The following is a 19,162-nucleotide window of genomic DNA, read 5'->3' as shown; positions in this document are numbered from 1 at the left end:
GATGGAGGACTCACAAATGCCAAGCCATGTTGGCTCTCAGAGCTAAGTGATTTGGGACTCAGTCTCTCAGGTTTTCCATAAAAGCCAGAGCACTAACTGTGTGATTCAAACACTTTAGTTTTATGGATAAACTGAGTTAGGGATTCCTTCCTGTTGTAAGGCGTTATACCAGGGATGGGTTTTATGGTATATGTCTCAGCTTTTTATATCTATTTCATTGTGGGTATTTTTGCAGTGCCCTAATGTGTAGAAGTCACTCAACCAGCTTCTGGATTTCTCTCAAAAGGAATTGTTTTGTGTGTACTTGTATATTCAGTGTGTTCCTGGGAGTAGGGAGGTCACAAACTCTCTATTCTGCCATATCGCTGACATCAGTGAGAAGTCATTAATTAAATTTAAACTTTTAACAAGGTCAGTATTAGGGCAAATTTATTTAATATATGTTATTGGGAAATATAAAGGAGTGATTAAATGATACATTAGAGTCCAGTGAAAATGATGGATTTGTAAGGCAAAAATGATCAAATACTGGAAATGAAATACTATTTATCTATTATGTCTCCCTGGTCACATTGCTTTCTCCTTTCCCTGTGTTTCCTCCACTTCTGTTTTATAAAAATACATGACATTATACTTAGGGCCACCCAGATAAGCCAGCATAAGTGCATCCTCTGCAAGAACCCTTTCCCCCAAATAAGTAACATTCATCCTCTTATCAAATAAGGGAATAATCACACATTCGGGGGGTTGGGATATGGACATACTGTGCTGAAGGTTGACACATAACCCACTACAGGTGTCCTTTTGTTGACTCCATCAAAAGATCTATTATCATTTGACCCAGGTAAGGACAGTTTTCTGTCTCTGGGCATCATGTCCAAGTATGACACTTATATTTGCTGCCACCCTCTTGTGAACCTGAGAAGAACCATTCTTAGAATGAAGTCACCAAATGGAGGAATGGATGATTTCTACTCTCCTGTTCTTGAAGTCCTTACCTCTGAGGTCCTTGAATTGACAGACAACTCTCTTAATTGTTTGACCATATAACAGATTTTTTAGGAATTTCTTTTCTTATTAGAACCAAAGTCTTTCTCACCAATAAAGTTCAAATACCTCACAATCATCTCACACTACTGAGATGATATAATTATGCCAACTTTATAGATAATGAAACTGAGTGTAGTGGATGCTGATGTTGCCTCAAAGGGATATGGTTTACCAGTGACTGGTCTCAATAATTGCTAGATTGGGGTATGAAAGGTGAGCTCCCTTGCTTCACTGTGGGCCTAACTTTAGGTTTCAATAGACACGGCCCTACCTTGGGAAAAGGCGGAAACCAGTCTGTAGAAGTGGCCACAGCTGTGCTTCCATTCGTTTTCTGTACTCTCCATCTTCTACACCTTTCCCTCTTCTGAGATTTATTTATAAAAATATTACTAAAACTTTAACCACTGCCTCAAGTTTTGATTATATGGATCCTGAGAAAAAAGATTGAGTTGAGAATTAACATCATTTGTCAAACAACATAGAAATACTGAAAAGTCAGGTTTCAACACCAAGTTAAAATGTATTTGGTCATTATATTATCTAATCATTTATGAAAAATTTGGTGACAGAAGAATCAGGCATTCTGGATCTCCCACAATTTCTATCACTATTATTCATCCTAAAAATCCAAGGTCCAAGTAGATGACACAGTCATAAAAAAGAAGATATCCTACCAATGAGACTCTTCAAGGCTCCCTTCATGTCCTTGTTCCTCAGGCTGTAGATAAAAGGGTTCAACATTTGAGGAATCACAATGTACATCACTGATGCCACTGAAGTCTTTCTAGAAGAGCCGGTAATTTCGGAAGTAATATACACCCCAACAACTGTCACGTAGAACAACAAAACCACTGAGAGGTGAGACCCACAGGTCAGAAAACCTTTATACTTTCCCCCCGCAGATGGTATTCTTAAAACAGAGGAGACAATTTGAGTATAAGAGAAAATGATTCCACACAAAGGAATACCACCAAGGAGGCTAGCCATAGAATATATGAAGATGTTATTGATGAGGGTATCAGAACATGCAAGCTTGATGACCTGAGCAAGCTCACAAAAAAAGTGGGGGATTTCCAAATCCTTACCAAAGGACAGCCGCAACACCATCAGGCTGTGGAGCAGGGCATTCCCAATGCTAATGAGCAGCGAGAGCACAATCACCAGAATACAGAGATGGGTATTCATGATAACTGTGTATCTCAGTGGGTGACAAATGGCCACATAGCGGTCATAGGCCATTGCTGCAAGGATGAAATTTTCCAAACCAACAAACACCATGACGAAGCAGATCTGGGTGAGGCAGCCTAGATAACTGATGCTCTGATTCTGTGCTTGGATGTTCACCAGCATCTTTGGGATTGTGGTTGTGCTTAAACAGATATCATTAAAAGACAGATTGGAGAGAAAGAAGTACATAGGGGTGTGCAGGTGGGGGTCAGAGATGACAGCCAGGATGATGAGCAGGTTTCCCAGAATGGTGGCCAGGTAGATGGACAGGAACAAGTAGAAGAGGAGGGACTGCAGCTCTGGGTCATTGGTCAATCCCAAGAGAAAGAATTCTGAAATATTGGTTTTATTTCTGGGCTCCATGCTGTTGGTGAATCTGATGGAAAAGATGGAGTGAAAATAAAATAAGTGGTCCTTAGGTGAGCAGCAGGAGCATCACCTAGGAAATTGTTAGAAATGCAAGTTCTTGGTACCACTCCCACTTACTGCTGACAAGCTTTTCAGTAAGGACCAGCAACCTATGAGAAAGCAGTCCTTAAAAAAAAGGGAAAAAATTTGTGTATTGTGGATCCATGTGAATATAAACTCTTTCCCTCTGCTAATTTTCTCTCCATTATCATCTCCTACATCTCCTCTTCCTTTCACTCACACTTTGACCCACATTTTTATTGCTCACCACCTCTGTTTTACATATTGTGCCAAATACTGGGACTGAAACAAAGAACAATCCATAGCATCTCTTCCTGAAATATTCCTTTGCCTTCAGACAATCAGAAAGATGAAAATGAAGTTATTTAATCTCTTCTGTAGAGTATGGTTCCCCAAACTTTGACATGCTCAGAAGGGCTTGTCAAATCACTGATGAGTTAGTGTATTTTATGACCCAGTTACTGGTGAGGATACTTAGGTAAGTGAAATTTAGTTATGAACACAAAGTATAAATTGGATGGAAGAGACAAGGTCTGAGTACATACATATTTTCTGACTGTTGGGTTGACTGCACCATCGTTGTTAATGCCTCTGGATAACAGAAAATTAGCATTCCTAAACCATCACTCAGGTTTCATCATTTCTTTTAAAAATTTTAATATTTTCATCTTAAACAATGCCCCAAATCTTCTCACTTATCTACAAGGTATATCCACCTCCATCCATAAAGTAATGTGTAACAGGTTGTGGCATCCATTCAGGCATACACTTGGCACCTGAGCTTGTATTTAAAAATGTTGTATATAAACATGAAGCTCATAAGTTTCCTCCATGGAAACACTATTTGTCTGCATTAGAGATGCATTCTCAGAGCAACTGGACAACTATAGAGATGACATTCTCTGTCTCGTCCTAAGAGGACTTTTTCTCCTAGGTAGTAAGTGTCATAGCATTTAAAAACAAAACAAAAAAACCCAAACAGCTAAATCAGAGTGGGAATGAAATCCATACGCTCATATGAAAACATAAAAATAGCAACAAGTTTTGGTTCTCGAAGACAGAGATTTACAAGATAATGCAGATTTATAAGTGACTTATAAGGTAATCAGGTGTCCTAACAGGATTGCCTCTGTACAGCAGGGGTCCTTCCTCTCCTGGGGAAGACAGAAGTGCCCATGACGGCCTTTACCATTTGTTGTATTACTTAGCCTCAAACACTCTGAATTTCATCCAAACCAGCACTTGCTTTGTAAGTGGGAAACATTGCTCAACTGAATGAGAAACCTTGGTGCCCATATTTGTACAATAACCACACAGAGACATTGCAATGATGAGTAATGAATGAAAGAAAGGCAGCCAGCACTGCACTCAGCATGAGGGACTCATGTACTGACATTTCTTATTGTGTGTGTGGTCTTTTTGTCCACGGACAATGGCACCTGGAAAATTTTCTTCCTCGGAAGGAAGCATTGGGGTGGGAAAGTTGAGGAAAGACAATGGAAAGAGAGTTCATCCTTTGCATGATAACTGCACATTTTAGGAGTGAATTTATGAGCTGAACCTCTAGCTGGGAACATTTATCATGTGGAAAAGAGTGAGAGGGAGCATTAATAATATTAATATTTATTTGGAATGGACATATGCTGAAATGCATAGCAGTTAAAATGAATTAAATAATAAAATGAATCAGTTATAAAAATCAACACAAATAATAAAAAGCTATTAAAATTTTGGATGGCAAAGCCTACATTATAGCATGAGAAAATGTAAAATATGTATGGAGACTCTCTGGTAATATTCTGGATTGTTCAAATGAAAAAATAGGGAGAGGTAACAGCGAAGGGCTAGGTTTCGCACTGGTCAACATTAACAAATTCCCATACTTCACTGTCCTCATTCTAGGTGTTTTTATTGCAGTAAATAACACAGGTACATGTGAGGCCCCGAAATCATGTATTTGCACAACCTTGGCTTCTTTCCTTTCCCAGGGGACCCACTACATAAACTTTATATACGTCACTCCCCTGCTCCTTTCACTGTATTATCATTTTACACACTATTGCATTTTTAAAGGTTTGTATAAAAGATGCCAGACAGTACATGCCATTTACAATCTGCGTTCTTATGTAATCTATTTTTTATTATGTTGATATATTTAGTCCTGCTACATGAATTTTATTCACCAGAGAGTATTATACTATATTATTACATCACAATGTATTACTCTCTTCCCTAATTGGTAGGTATTATGGTTAATGCCTTTTATCCTATATGTGTTTATGAAGACAGAATATAAAGTGCTGCCTGGGGGATATGTCACATTCCAGACAGTGTCGTCCCTTGGAAGGGAAGAACAGGAGAGGAGTGATGACAAGAGGAGCCTCTGCATACTTTACATATATGAGGATCAATATCCAAAGCTTCTCATGAGACATTATATATATAAAAACCTAAAGCTTTATAAAAAGACCTAAAGCTTTAATAGCAAAATATCAACATTTGTCAATTCTGGAATGAGTTGAAGGTGGTCGTATATTTTTATTATACTATTTCTGCTGTTCTTATATAAAATATTTGTTACTTTTCTAAAGAGATAAAGTATACTAGGAAGGCGGCTGGCTGAATCTCTGTGTTCCCACTTTCTCCCCTGCATTTTCACAGCCCAGCTACAGAGATATTACAAACGCTCTTCTGTACATGGTGTATCGTAAGCCAGGAATGGAAACAAAATAAAAATCCACCCACACCATTCCCCATGACCACCACAAGCATTCAGGTAAAGGTCAGAAAGTTTCGCAGAAGTCACTGTATTAGGGGTGGGGCATATTTCTGCTCAGGAGAAAATGAAGTCTGCTTTTTTTTTTTTGGAGAATTAGGAGACAAGCAGAATGAAAACTAGAGGAGTGCAGGTACAATTATACACAAGAACTGGTCCTTGTCCACAAGAAGACAGGGAGGAATCCCTGGTACACTTAGTTCTGATTATTTTATGTATGTCCTCTGCTCATTGCTTCTCTGGATGATATTGTAACAAAACATTTGCTTTTATTGCAAGACATTAACTAAGGGGCTTTAATTACCTGGTTGCCATCAGTGTGGAATGATGTTTGACGTGACACCTGGATATTTAAGATGGAAGCTCTGTCCGCAGGAAGGGCAGTGACCAAGGGTGACAATGGGCTCCTGATGAAGAAGGATCATGTCTGGGAGGAGACTCAGGCGTGCTGCTTCCAGATGAGGTAAAAGGTCTTGAATGAGGTTGTCACAGGCTGGCCCTTTCAAGTTTCTATATCTCTGGGGATTGATATCCAAAGCTCCTCATTAGTCAAACATTTTTAGTGTCATTCTGATCCTTGGGCAGTGGGAATTCTTAAAGACCAAGACAATAGAAGAGAGAAATTAATGATGGCTAATTTTTGACCCATGTTAATATTTTAAAACACTTTTTTAAGGACTTCAGTACTTTTAAGTGTTTCTCAATTTACATTTTAACCTTTTCAATATGAACTTCTTAATCTGCATTTTTCTTTCTTTTTTTTTAAAAAATAAATTTATTGGTTATTTTTCCAAGATATAGTACTTGAAAATAAATTTATGACAAGAGGGCATTGTAATATCATTCTTTTATTTTATTTTTATTTTATTTATCTTTATTGTTGAAAGTATTACAGGTCTTCCATTTCCCCCCCCATATAACTCCCTCTACCTTGCTCCCTCCCCCTCTCTAGGACTTCACCCTGTTACTGTCTGTGTCCATGGGTTATGCATATATGCATATAACTTCTTTGATTAATCTCTTCCCACCCTTCACCCTCCTTCCCTCTTTCCTCTGAAATATGATCGTCTGTTGCATGTGTCAATGTCTCTGGATCTATTTAGTTCATCAGATTCTTTTGTTCATTAGCTTCTTCTTAAAGAAGACCCTTCAGCTTTTCATGTAGTGCTGGTCTGGTGGTGATGAACTCCTTTAGCTTTTCCTTGTCTTAGAAGCTCTTTATCTGACCTTCAGTTCTAAATGATAGCTTTGCTGGGTAGAGCAGTCTTGGTGTAGTTCCATCTTTTCCATCACTTTGAATATTTCTTGCCACTCCCTTCTGGCCTGCAAAGTTTCTGTTGAGAAATCAGCTGACAGTTGTATGGGTGCTCCCTTGTAGGTAACTAATTGCTTTTCTCTTGCTGCTTTTAAGATTCTCTCTTTGTCTTTAACCTTTGGCATTTTAATGATGATGTGCCTTGCTGTGGGCCTCTGTGGGTTCCTCTTGTTTGGGACCCTCTGTGCTTCCTGGACTTGTAAGTCTATTTCTTTCCCCAGGTAGGGGAAGTTTTCTGTAATTATTTTTTCAAATAGGTTTTCAATTTCTTGCTCTCTTTCCTCTCCTTTTGGCACCCGAATAATACAAATGTTGGGCCTCTTGAAGTTGTCCCAGAGGCTGCTTATGCTATCTCCATATTTCTGGATTCTTTTTTCTTTTTGCTCTTCTGGTTGGGTGTTTTTTGTTTCCTCATGTTCCAAATTGCTGATTTGATTCTCAGTGTCCTCTACTCTACTGTTGATTCCCTGTAAATTATTCTTCATTTCAGTTCGTGTAGCTTTCATTTCAAATTGGTACTTTACTATGTCATCGATTTTCTCAGTCATTTTCGTAAAACTCTTACTAATATGGTTGAGCATCCTTATAACCAAAATTCTGAACTCTGTATCTGTTAGCTTTCTTGGATCTATTTCATTTAGTTGCTCTTCTAGAGATTTCTTCTGTTCTTTCCTTTGTGACATGTTTCTTTCCTTTGTGACATGTTTCTTTGCCTCCGCGTTTTGACTGCTTCCTGGTGTTTGTTTCTATGTATTAGGTAGAGCTGCTATGTCTCCTGGAATTTGTAGAGTGGCTTTGTGTAGTAGGTGACCTGTAGGGTCCAGTGGCTCAGCCTCCCCAGTCACTTGAGCTGGGCCTTCTAGGTGCCCCCCTGTGTGGGCTGTGTGCACTGTCCTGTTGTAGCTGTGACATGCTGTTGGAGTCACTGGGAGGAATTGACCCCCAGACCAATCAGCTGTGAGGACCAGCTGCAACTACAGCCAGAGAGCTGCTGTGGTGGAGACACCCCTATGGAGCAGGATTTACTTCAGTGGAGCTTTGATGTTCACCAAGTGTGCCCCTTGAATGTGTCACTCGTGGATGTGGTAGGGTTGTAATCCAGCATGGTCGAGTCTGACCACCAGGTGCACTGTCTCTGGGGCCTCCCGGGAGGTGCAAAGTCAGCCTGTGCCAGTGCCTTGCTCAGGGCCACCGAGCATGAGCTACACAGCAAACCGTAGGTGGCTGCTACTTGTGCTGGGCTTGTTGTTGTCCAGGAGAGGCCAAGCTATGAGCCAATGCAGGCTGCCGCTAGTGCCAGGCCTGGGGCCGCTTATCAAGCCGTATGGGGCCCGCTGCTGCTTGTTTGAGAGATTTTAGGAAAGTCCTAAGCATGAGGCTCGAGAGGCCACTTGCACAGAAAAGCCCCTGGAAATGGCCTGGATGAGCTGCAGGTGGGGAGGGGCGGGGCCTCCGGGAACCACAGGGCGGGGCCAAAGGTGAGAGTCAGGTGCTGGCGATTCAAACATGGCGCCTGCCTGCCGGCTGTGTGCGGGGAGGACTCGCCACAGGAGCCATGGCCTCCGCCAGCCCCTCTGCCTGGGAGGAAGCCGCCCTCCGCCTCTCGCCCGGATCTCAGGCAGGTTAGTTCCCCCCGAGTGTCCCAGGTCCTTTCAGCTGCTGCCCGGCGCTGGGCTCAGAGGGAGCGTCCGAGTGAGTCCGTGCCGGGCCCTTTAGAGGAGCTGCTGGGGCTCCCGCAGCCTCCGCGACCCTCAGGGACTGTCCCTGATGGTTTCACAGCCTGAGGTTGTGGGGACGTCTCTTCCAGGCCCTGGAGCCCTGGGCTGGGTGCCTGATATGGGGCTGGGACCCCTCGCTCCTCTGGGAAACCCCCACCGCCGAGACTCCCTCCTGGGTTTAAACCGCAGCATGGGGGGGGGGTTGTGGCCGCGTCTCTGCGATTCAGCCCCGATCCGCCCTCGCCTCCGCCCCTCCTCCCGGTCTCGATGCTCCTTCAGCTCCTTGGTTGTGGGGCTTCTGTGCAGCCAGGTTTCAGGAGGCTGAGTGACGGTGGTTCTGCACTTTAGTTGTGGTTTTGCCGGGGCTGCGGGAGGCGGCGGTGCGGCTGTCACCGGCGCCGCCATCTTGTTTCGTCCTGTAATATTCCTCATCTGGACACTCATAACCTTCAAACCCACGGGTAAAAGATACGGAGACACAGCTGGGCTGAAAAGAACAGTAGCTTTCCATGTTCTCCAAAAAGAACTGAAGCACAGCGGCAGATGGCTGGAGCCAGATGGCTGTGCTGATTGATGTTCAGGGGTGAGCAGAGGTTTACCCTTCCGGGTAATGAGGGTTAAAGACTGAAACTGGCCCCTCTCTCACTCCTCGCACAAACGTCAGCTTAGAATACAGTGACTTTTTTCCAAGATGTATTAGAAAATACTTTAATAAATTTGACTATAGAAAATAAAACACATGAAGAAAAACATCATAAGCAAAAGGAAAATTAAAAACTGGCAAATATGTTTTCAACTTACATCACAATCTAATGGATGAACTAAGAACAGAGAATAAAAAGTCCCATGACCTAACAGAAAGACTGATGAGAGGCAGGACGCGACAAATCTCAGATAACGGGATGCAGCGGCCATTAAGGTGGAAAGCAGGGCAAAATAAAATTGCACAGAGACATAATTTCTTACACAACAAAATGACAAAATATTTTAAAAGTTGGACAATGAACTCTGTTAGTGAGGTCATGGGGAAACAGACGTCACATTTTGTTGTGGGAGGGCAAAATCGTACAACAAAATGGACAGGATTTTGGCAATATTTAACATAATTTTATAGTCATTACCCTTTGAATCAATAATACTAATCTTAGGAAACTATCCTATATACACAAAAGCAAAAATACAATATATGGACATTAATAGGTATTATACTGATAGTATTAATAGGAAATACAATTAATAGTGGTTGCCAGGGGCTGTGGGTGGGGGTTATAAGTAGAGGCTGGTAGAGCCATGAATTTTGATGCGATTGTGCAGGGGTGAAGGCTGCTAGGACAGAGATGAGGACTGGGGACCGAGCTAGAGGTCCTCCTGCGTTTGGAGGTTGGAGACATGAGGAAGATGCGGCAAAGGAGATGGAAATAGTAGCTGGTGAAGCAGAGTGAACCAGGATAATACATGATGCTGAAAGACAAGGAAGAAAGTGTTTCAGTTGAGTGGTAAACCCAGCCAAAGTGGCTGACAATTTAAGTAACAGAAGGATGAAACATTAAACCTTGAACTTTAGGGAGAGAACCTTAGTGACTTTTCAAGAGCTATTGAAGGAGCAGAAAAATGAATGAGGCTGTTGCCAGAGCAGGATGCAGGGTCCAGAGGGATTTGATTTGTTTAAGATTGGGCAATGGAAGTGTATTGAATGCTATTGAAAGTGAATTAATGAAAAGGGGAAATTATGATACAGGGAGAGTTGAGAGAATTACTAGAGCTACATTCTAAAGTAGGCAAGTATTTTGGTTCTAACAGAAGTGGAAGTGTTGGCTTTGATTAGGTGCAAATGCAACAGAACGTATTTCTCCTAAAAACAGATAGGAAACTGGTCGTGGGAAACATCATGCTACTTAAATTTCTTAATAGCATAACTTTCTAGGAAACACAGCCCGAACTGAACAGACTCACAGAAAAGTTCTTCCAAGCATTCAAGAATTGTTAACTTCAAGATTAAAGGTTGATTTTAGAAAATATAAGGGAAGAAATACCCTCCGTCTCATGTTCTCAGGTCTGCACAGCCTGGGCGCCTACAGTATAGAGGTTTAGCAGAGGAAAGGAAAACCACAGGTACTCTTACTCTTACGAAATTGTTAACAAAGTCTCACAAAATCGAATCTAACCAAGAATTTAAATGGATACTGCATTCGTCAAATTCAGTTTTGCTTCAGAAATGCAAGGCTGATTTTTGTTCCATGTAACCACATTGTTTATTCCCGCACCTGTTTAAAGCCTGAATTAAAATGTTGATTTCTCAATGATTCTCCTTGCCCTCCCCTGTAAAACTGAAACGCCTTTACATATACTTGCCCTCATGGAGAGGTGTATTCTCCATAGCCCCTATCACCACCTCTCAACCGATATTTTTTGTATGGTATGGTTAGTCCACTGGGAGGTAGACATGTAGACAGAGATAAGCACGCAGGGTTATACTGGGGAGCTCTCCTCAGAATAGTCCCTGTGGAAAAAAAGGGAAGATTGTAGGACTGAGCAGAGAGAGAGTGAAATGTAAGGGAGCTCCAGTGTCAGACTTCCCTGACTCTGCAGGAAGTTCTATAGCTAGACTGTTGCTGCAAAGTTGTTCTAAATTGGGGCAAAAAGTTCAGATCTTGCCCAGCTGGTGTGGTTCAGTGGTTGAACATCGACCCCTGAACCAGGAGGTCACAGTTCAATTCCCAGGCAGGGCACATGCCCAGGTTGTAGGCTCCTTTCCTGGTAGGGGGCTTGCAGCAGGCAGCTGATCAATGACCCTCTCTCATCATTGATGTTTCTCTCTCTCTTCTTCTCCTTTCCTCTCTCTGAAATCAATAAAGACATATTAAAAAAAAAAAAAAAGAAAGAAATGCAAGAAACCTGCACTGATCAATCATTATATGCAGCCCTGGCAAGGGGGAGTGACCTCAGGTGCAATGGGTCTCTTCTGAGAGGTTTACACAAAGGGGGCTGACCATGATGGGCTGTCTGTCAGCAGCACACCTAGAAGCTGGGGTGATAACTGCTTTTTCATGAAAGAGGTGAGGGCTGTCACATCACAGTGTCTCACACTTATCTCTCTCATTTGTCACCTGTTTCTCCTCTCAGAAATGCACACTCTCTGAGTCCTGGGGTTTCTCTTTTTGGCACAGTTTTATCATCAGCATCTAGCACAGGGCTTGGCAACAGTGTGCCCTCAATATTTGTTGAATGAATGAATAAATGTGGGCATTAGAATCTTGAATATGATTTGACACATTTACAGAGTAAAGATCTAAACATAGGATTATTTTCAATAGGTGGAAAAAACAATGCAACATCCTTCCATGATGATAAAAATAGTGATGTAAGAATAAAAGAAACCACCGAAACTCCAAAAAGGGTATTTCAGAAATAACCTAAAGTAAATGAAACAGTTAATGGTCAAACACTCAAAATATTCTTTTAAAAATCAATAACAATATATAACAGATGTTATCACTGCTTCGATACAAACAACATAGTTCAAGTTTGAGTCGCTGAGAAGAAATAAACATGCAGCCATTAACAGATAACATTAGCATGTAGGTTGAGAATGCAAAGAAACTAGAGAGAACTTATTAGAAAGAACAAGAGAATGTGGTTGCTGGAATCAAGGTACTATACAGATACTAATTGCATGGCCTTACAAAGCAAAATTTATTTAGAAAGTGTAATTTCTAAAGGACACTTTTAATAAAATGTTAGACAAATACCTGGAAAGGGGTCTAAGAAAAGATGTGAAAGCACATTGTGGAAAAATTGATAACATTTTACTGAAAAACACAAAAGAAGACCTAAAAAATGGAAAGAATATTTTAATTTTGAATAAATATACACAATATCATAGAGATGTCAATTTCCCCCCAATAGATTTTTAGATTTAAGACAAATCCTGGAATTTTATTGTATTTGAGGAGCTGGTTTTGAACTTTATATAAAAGAGCAATAGAGAAAGATTATTCGACTTGATGGCAAATAACAAAGTGAGGCATTTGCCTTATGAAGTATTAAGATAATATGGAGCTATAGTGACTAAAATGCTTTGGTCTGGGACAGATATAAAAATAGTACCAAGTAAAACCTCATCTATATGAAAATTTAATTGAGGACAGAGAGGCATTGTGGTAATGTGCCATGTGGTCCAGCAATCCTACTGATGTGTATATATCCAAGAGGATTGAAACTGGGATCTCATAGAGATCACCCATGTTCATCGCAGCATTAGTCACAATAGCCAAGTTACAGAAACAACTTTAAGTGTCCATGTCCATCAACATATGAATGGATAAAAATGATTTGAGATATATATATATATATATGCAATTTAATATTATTCAGCTATAAGATAAAAGGAACCCCGCTGTTTGCCACAACTTGGATGAAACTTGAAGGCATTATGCTAGCTGAAATAAGCCAGACTGTATAATATCATTTATATGTGGAATCTAAAAATGCAAATCATAGACATAGACTAGAATGGTGGTTACCAGGGTATGGAAGGGAGGAGAAATGGGCAGATGTTAGTCAAAGGGTACGACTTCCAGTTATAAGATTAAGTTCTGAGGATGTAATGCACAGCATGATGATTATAACTAATAAGGCTGTATTATATATTTGAATATTCCTAAGAGAGTAGATCTTAAATGTTCTCATCACAAAAAGAAATGGTAATTAGGTGACAGGATGGAGGTTTTAGCTAATGCTGTGGTGATACTCATTTCACAATATATAAATGTATAAAATCAACACATTATATACCGAATCTTGTATGTTATACACAACTATATCTCAAAAAACCCAGGAAAAATCGATCAAGTATTGGAAATAAAATACTGGCTGCATCAGTTCAATTTCCGTTGCCATGGTTACATTACCTTCTCTTTTTCTCTGTCATTTTTGTTCAGTCTATCTTATAAGCAGACATGTAATTATAGTAAGGGCCTACACTTATAATTTGGGAGAAAGTCATCCTCTCCAAATACCTATGCTCTAAGTAACATTTACCCATATATCATGTAATTTTAATGAATAAGGAAAAGTAGAAAGTGGGAATATTTTTGAGGGCCACTATTTCACCCAATACAGAGATATCTTCTGGTTGACTTCATGGAAAATCTGTAATTATCTGACTCCAAGAAGAACAGTCAAGTGTTCTTTCCCAGGCAATCACGTCCACTTACGATGTCTCCATCTGGCACCACCACCTGGTGATTCTGAGGAGAACCAGTCCAGGACAAGACAACACCTGGGGGATTGAATGAGTCCCTACAACCATGTTCCTATGCATTTCTGATCTGTAAAATCCTTCTCATGAAGGCTAACTCTCTTTATTGTTTGGGCACTATAGAGTGAAAGATTCTTTTATTATTAGAACTGATGTCTTCCTCACTTAAGTTCAGATACCTTACAATCTTCTCAAACCCTCACATAATTTAATTATGCAAATTTCATTGCTCCAATATTTTCCCTGGCCATCCACTATCTGCAAATTCTCACCTTGTGAAAGTAATCCCCCCAAAATCTCTAAAACTAGAACCCTTGCCTCATGCTCAGCATCTATAGACCTTGAGCAAAGATACTGAGTTTAGAGAATTGAGATTGTGTCAAACATAATAGAGTTAGACAAAGACTAAAGTAAGGTTTCAACCCCAAGTTAAAGTTAACTTGGTCATTATATTGTCTAGAGATTTTAAAGATTTGGTCACTGAAGAATGAAGCATTGGGGCTCAACCAGGATTTCTAGCACTTTCCCTCATTCTAGAAACCCTAGCCATAAGTAAATGGCACAAAATCAGAAAAGAACGTATCCTGCCAGTGAGTTTCATCAAAGCTCGTTTCATGTCCCTGTTCCTCAGGCTGTAGATAAAGGGGTTCATCATTTGAGGAAACACAGCGTACATCATTGAAGCCACTGCAGTCTTCCTGGATGAGTCAGAGATCGCAAAACTAATGTACACACCCAAACCAGTTCCGTAGAACAAGGAGACTACTGAGAGGTGAGACCCACAAGTAGAAAAAACTTTAAGCTTCCCCCCTGCAGATGGTATTCTCAAAACACAGGAGACAATTTGACTATAAGAGAAAATGACTCCACACAGGGGAATACCAACAAATAGGCTTATAACAAAATATATGAGAAGGTTATTGATGAGGGTATCAGAACATGCAAGCTTGAGGACCTGAGCAAGCTCACAGAAGAAGTGAGGGATTTCCAGATCCTTGCAGAAGGACAGCCGCAACACCATCAGGCTGTGGAGCAGGGCAGCCATTGTACTAAGGAACAGTGAGAGTACAGTGAGCAGAACACAGAGATGGACATTCATGATAACTGTGTACCTCAAGGGGTGACAAATGGCCACATAGCGGTCATAGGCCATTGCTGCCAGGAGAAAATTCTCAAATATGCCCCAGACCAAGACCAAGCCAATCTGGGCGAGGCAGCCTATAAAAGGGATGCTCTGATTCTGTGTTTGGATGTTCACCAGCATCTTTGGGATGGTGACTGTGCTCATACAGATGTCAGTAAAGGACAGGTTGGAGAGGAAGAAGTACATGGGGGTGTGCAGGTGAGAGTCAGAGATGACGGCCAGTGTGATGAGCAGGTTTCCCAGAACTGTGACCAGGTAGATGGACAGGAACAGGTAGAAGAGGAGGGACTGCAGCTCTGGGTCATCTGTCAATCCCAGCAGCAGGAATTCTGAAACATCTGTTTGGTTTCTAGGTAACATGTTGTTGATGAACCTGAAGGAACAGAAGGGGTAAAAATAAAATAAAATGAATGGTCCCCAGGCATGTAACAGCAGCACCTAATGGGAACTTGGTAGAAATGGAAATTCTTGGTACCACTCTAGACTTACTGCGATAAACTCTGGGAGTGACCAGCAACCTATATTTTATGAAGCCCTCCAGATACATTTCATTTGTGCTAAAGTTTGAGAACCAGCGCTTAACCAAAAAGAATAAAACCTCTGTTTATATGGTGAACCCAAGGGTTATTCAGTTCTTTCCATCTGCTGATTTCTCCTGCCACCATCATCTCTCACTCTTCCTCTTCCCTTCATGCCCTTTAGTGGCCCAAATATTTATTGATCACCAGCTCTATTTCTAACCTTGGGTCAGGTGCTCAGAGTGAAACAAAGACATAGCATTTCCTTCTGAAATATTCCTTTGCCTTCCAACAAGCCGAAAGGTGAGAATGGAGTTATTCAATCTCTTTTGCAGAGTGTGGTTCCCAAACTTTGACAGGCTCAGAATCACCTGAAGGGCTTGTCCAATTACTGATGAGTTAGATCTCACTGTCACTCTGTTATCCACAGGGACACTTAGTAAAGGTGAGGTTCTGTCATGGACACGCAGTATACAGTGGGTGGAAATGACAACGCTGAGTACATGTTGCCTGATGCTGAGTTGACTGAGGAAGCATTGGTGATGCCTCTTGATAACAGAGGATTAGAATTCCTGAACCAATGGATTTCATAATTTCCCTTTGAAATGTTAAGATGTTCATTTTGAGGAATGCCTCAGTCCCCCCAAGTGGTATGCCCACTTCTAGCCATGTAGTGTGCATCAGGTAGTGGCATCCATCCAAGCACATGTTCTGCACCTGAGGTTAGATTCTTAAATGTTGCCTATAAGCCTAAAGTTAATGAGTCCCCCATGGATACGCTACTCATCTACAGTATCAATATATTCCAAGAGAAGCTGCACAACCGTGCTGATGACATTGCCTATCTCATCCAGAGGGCCTTCTTCCCCTAAGCTGACAAGTGGCATACCATTTAGAAAAATAAAAACAGCCAAATAGGACAAAGAGTGAAATGCATAGGCTCTTCATAAAACAGACAAAGATACCAACAATTATTTTGGTTCTTGAAGATAGAGACTTACAAGATAATGCAGATTTTTAAGAAACATAAAATAATCAGGCATTCGAACAGGTTTGTCTCTAAAGCAGTGGTCTTCCCTCTCCTGGGGAAGACAGAAGTGCCCATGACAGCCCTTATTATTTCGTGTACTCTTTAGACTCAAACACGTCAAATTTAAAGCAAACCAGTGCTTGCTTTGTGGATGGAGAAAGTCGTTGGGCTGTGTGGGCAGCCTTGGGCCCTCATTTGTCTAAGGGGAGGTCTCATGGCCCCCCGGGGCTGCTGCAATGATGAGGGACAGGCGGGGGGGAGCAGCCAGCACAGCACAGTCCCTGGGGCCCTGGTGCTGACACCTCCTGTTTTGTGTGTGTGGTCTTTCTGTCCATGAACCATAGCACCTGGCATATTTTATTCCTCAGAAGGCAGCAATGGGTGGATAACTGAGGAAAGACAATAGAAACGGAGAACACCCTTAGTGTGAAAACTGCAACTTTCAGTCTGCGTTTCTGAGAGGAAACTCCAGCCTATAATCTTTATTGTGTAGAGGAGGAGTGAAGTAAACGTTAGGGATAGCGATAGTCATTTGGCATAAACATATGATGAAATATGTATTAATAGAAATGAGTTAAAGAATAAAATGGATGGATATTGAATCAATTAAATAACGAAAACCTACATGGGAAAAGATTGTGTATGACTCAAAGTGTACAGCTGCGCATATTGGAAATATCCATTGAACATTCTCAGGTGATAACCTATGATAAAAAGAACTCTACACCCATTTTTAAAATTATAGCTTATTTATGAACAACAAAATCCTATGTACACACCATTCAACAGCATAAAATTCACACACATCATGATCTTCATTGCAGATGGGTTTATTGCAATAAATAACACAGGCGTACGTGCAACCCCCACGTCATGAATTTGCACAGCCTTGCCTCTTTCCCTTCCCTGGGGAGCCACCACTCTCACTTCATATACATTATTCCCCTGCAAGTTTTACTATAATTAGTATTATTGTTCCATAAATAATTGCATTCTTTTACATTTAAGAAGATTAAATAAACGGAGATATGCAATACACATCCTTTACAATGGGCATGCTTATGTAATTTTTTATTGACTAATGTTGATGTATTTGTCCCACTTTATTAATTTTAATTTGCAGGTAGTACCAGACTATACTGTTACTTCAGTCTCTTTCTCTATTCCCTCGCTGATAGCATTAAGGTCCATGCCCTTTATCCCTTGTATGTTTATGGAGACCATTTGACATAACACACATAGGGGAACATCACCTTCAAGAGGGCCTGTGGATGGAAGGAAAGAACAGAAAAGAAGGGACATAAAGGGATGCCTGCTGTATGCATATTATGTTTTTACTTTATAACAAAATCTGAAGCTGATATAGCAGAATGTCAACATTTGTTAATTCTGGAATCAGTTAAGCAATGGTCATGCATTTTTTAATTTATTATACTATGTGTGCTGTTCTTATATAAAATACTTGGTATTTTATAAAGAGAGAGAGGTGTAGCAGGAAGGCAGCTGACTGAATGTCTCTGTGCTTCCACTTGCCCCCCTGGGTTTCCACAGCCCAGCTACAGATAATACAAACACTCTTCTGTATGGGTGTATCCTAAACTAGGAATGGAAATCAAAGGACAAGCTGAACAAACCCATTCCCCACAACCGCCACAGAATTCAGGTATAAGTGTCAGAAAGTTGTGCAGCAGTCATCGTGTTTGGGGAGGGGCAGATCTGCTCAGGAGAAAAGCCAGTTCTGTCATTTGAGGCAGTTGGGGGAAGAGCAGATTGAGAACTGGATGAGTATTGGGACAAACATGCATGGGACATTGCCAGCAGGAAACAGGCAGAGTCCCTGGGACACTTGGCTCTGATTGTATTAAGCATATACTCTCCTCAATGCTTTCCCTGGGTGAAATTGTAGTAAGTCATCTGCCCTCATTTCCAAAACATTAACTATGGGATTTTAAGTTACCTGAATGGCTTCATTGCAGATCGATGCTCAACATGCCCCCTGGATATTTAAGATGGGAGCTTTGTCCACAGGGAGCAATGGGCTCCCGGTTAAGAAGGATCATGTCTGAAGGAGGCTCAGGTGTGCTGCTAACTGACTAGGCGATGGTGGTGGAGTGAGGCTGTGGCTGACTTTCTAGTCTCTGTATCCCTGGGGATCAATATCCAAAGGTCTTCATTAGACAAATATTTTTAGTCTTTGTTAGACAAATATTCTGACCTCTGAGCCTTGCGAATCCTTCAGGACCAGTACAGTAAAAGAGAAATTCATGATGTCTCATCCTTTACTCTGTTGGGCGAGGTGCTCACCACCCTGTTCTCTCCACCTATTCGTGCTCACCTCCATGTCACATATCTTGGGCACATGTACACACAGTCCTTAGCTAATAAATTCTACACTTTTTAAAAAGTTACAAAGACATCTTTCTCTAATTAATGATATCAGGAAGTCTGATTCCAATTTGAAGTGTGAAAACATAGATTGTGTATTGGGCATACTAATATATTTATAAATATAGTTATCGTAAAAGGAAACATTTAGGGGTATTTTATCTTTAAAATCATTGACTGTTTCCTGTTCCTCAATTGCTTTTGTGTATATTTTACACAGCAGAATCTGATGTAGGTTCTGTGACCAATTGTGACTGATCAATACAGACAGATTTCATACTTCCTTTTGAGCTTTCATAAACATAGTTTG

General features: G+C 40.9%; 2 protein-coding genes across 2 annotated transcripts; both read right to left on the bottom strand.

Annotated features, from left to right (window-relative positions):
* Positions 1-1,701: 1,701 nt before the first annotated feature.
* Positions 1,702-2,640, bottom strand: LOC107525725 (olfactory receptor 7G2-like). The gene has a single exon (XM_016197960.2). The coding sequence runs from the start codon at positions 2,638-2,640 to the stop codon at positions 1,702-1,704; it is 939 nt and encodes a 312-aa protein (XP_016053446.2).
* Positions 2,641-14,277: 11,637 nt separating this feature from the next.
* LOC107525724 (olfactory receptor 7G1-like) lies at positions 14,278-15,279 on the bottom strand. Its single transcript, XM_016197959.2, has one exon. The coding sequence runs from the start codon at positions 15,277-15,279 to the stop codon at positions 14,278-14,280; it is 1,002 nt and encodes a 333-aa protein (XP_016053445.2).
* Positions 15,280-19,162: the final 3,883 nt, after the last annotated feature.

This window comes from Miniopterus natalensis, chromosome 4 (genome assembly GCF_054644295.1).
Source record: "Miniopterus natalensis isolate mMinNat1 chromosome 4, mMinNat1.hap1, whole genome shotgun sequence".
Taxonomy (NCBI): domain Eukaryota; kingdom Metazoa; phylum Chordata; class Mammalia; order Chiroptera; family Miniopteridae; genus Miniopterus; species Miniopterus natalensis.
The sequence above is the reverse complement of the archived record's forward strand: the minus strand, read 5'-3'. Positions and strand labels throughout refer to the sequence as shown.

Bases quoted from the DNA above. Each gene is read 5' to 3' on its own strand.
- LOC107525724 (XM_016197959.2), bottom strand. From the start codon at position 15,279: ATGTTACCTAGAAACCAAACAGATGTTTCAGAATTCCTGCTGCTGGGA.
- LOC107525725 (XM_016197960.2), bottom strand. From the start codon at position 2,640: ATGGAGCCCAGAAATAAAACCAATATTTCAGAATTCTTTCTCTTGGGA.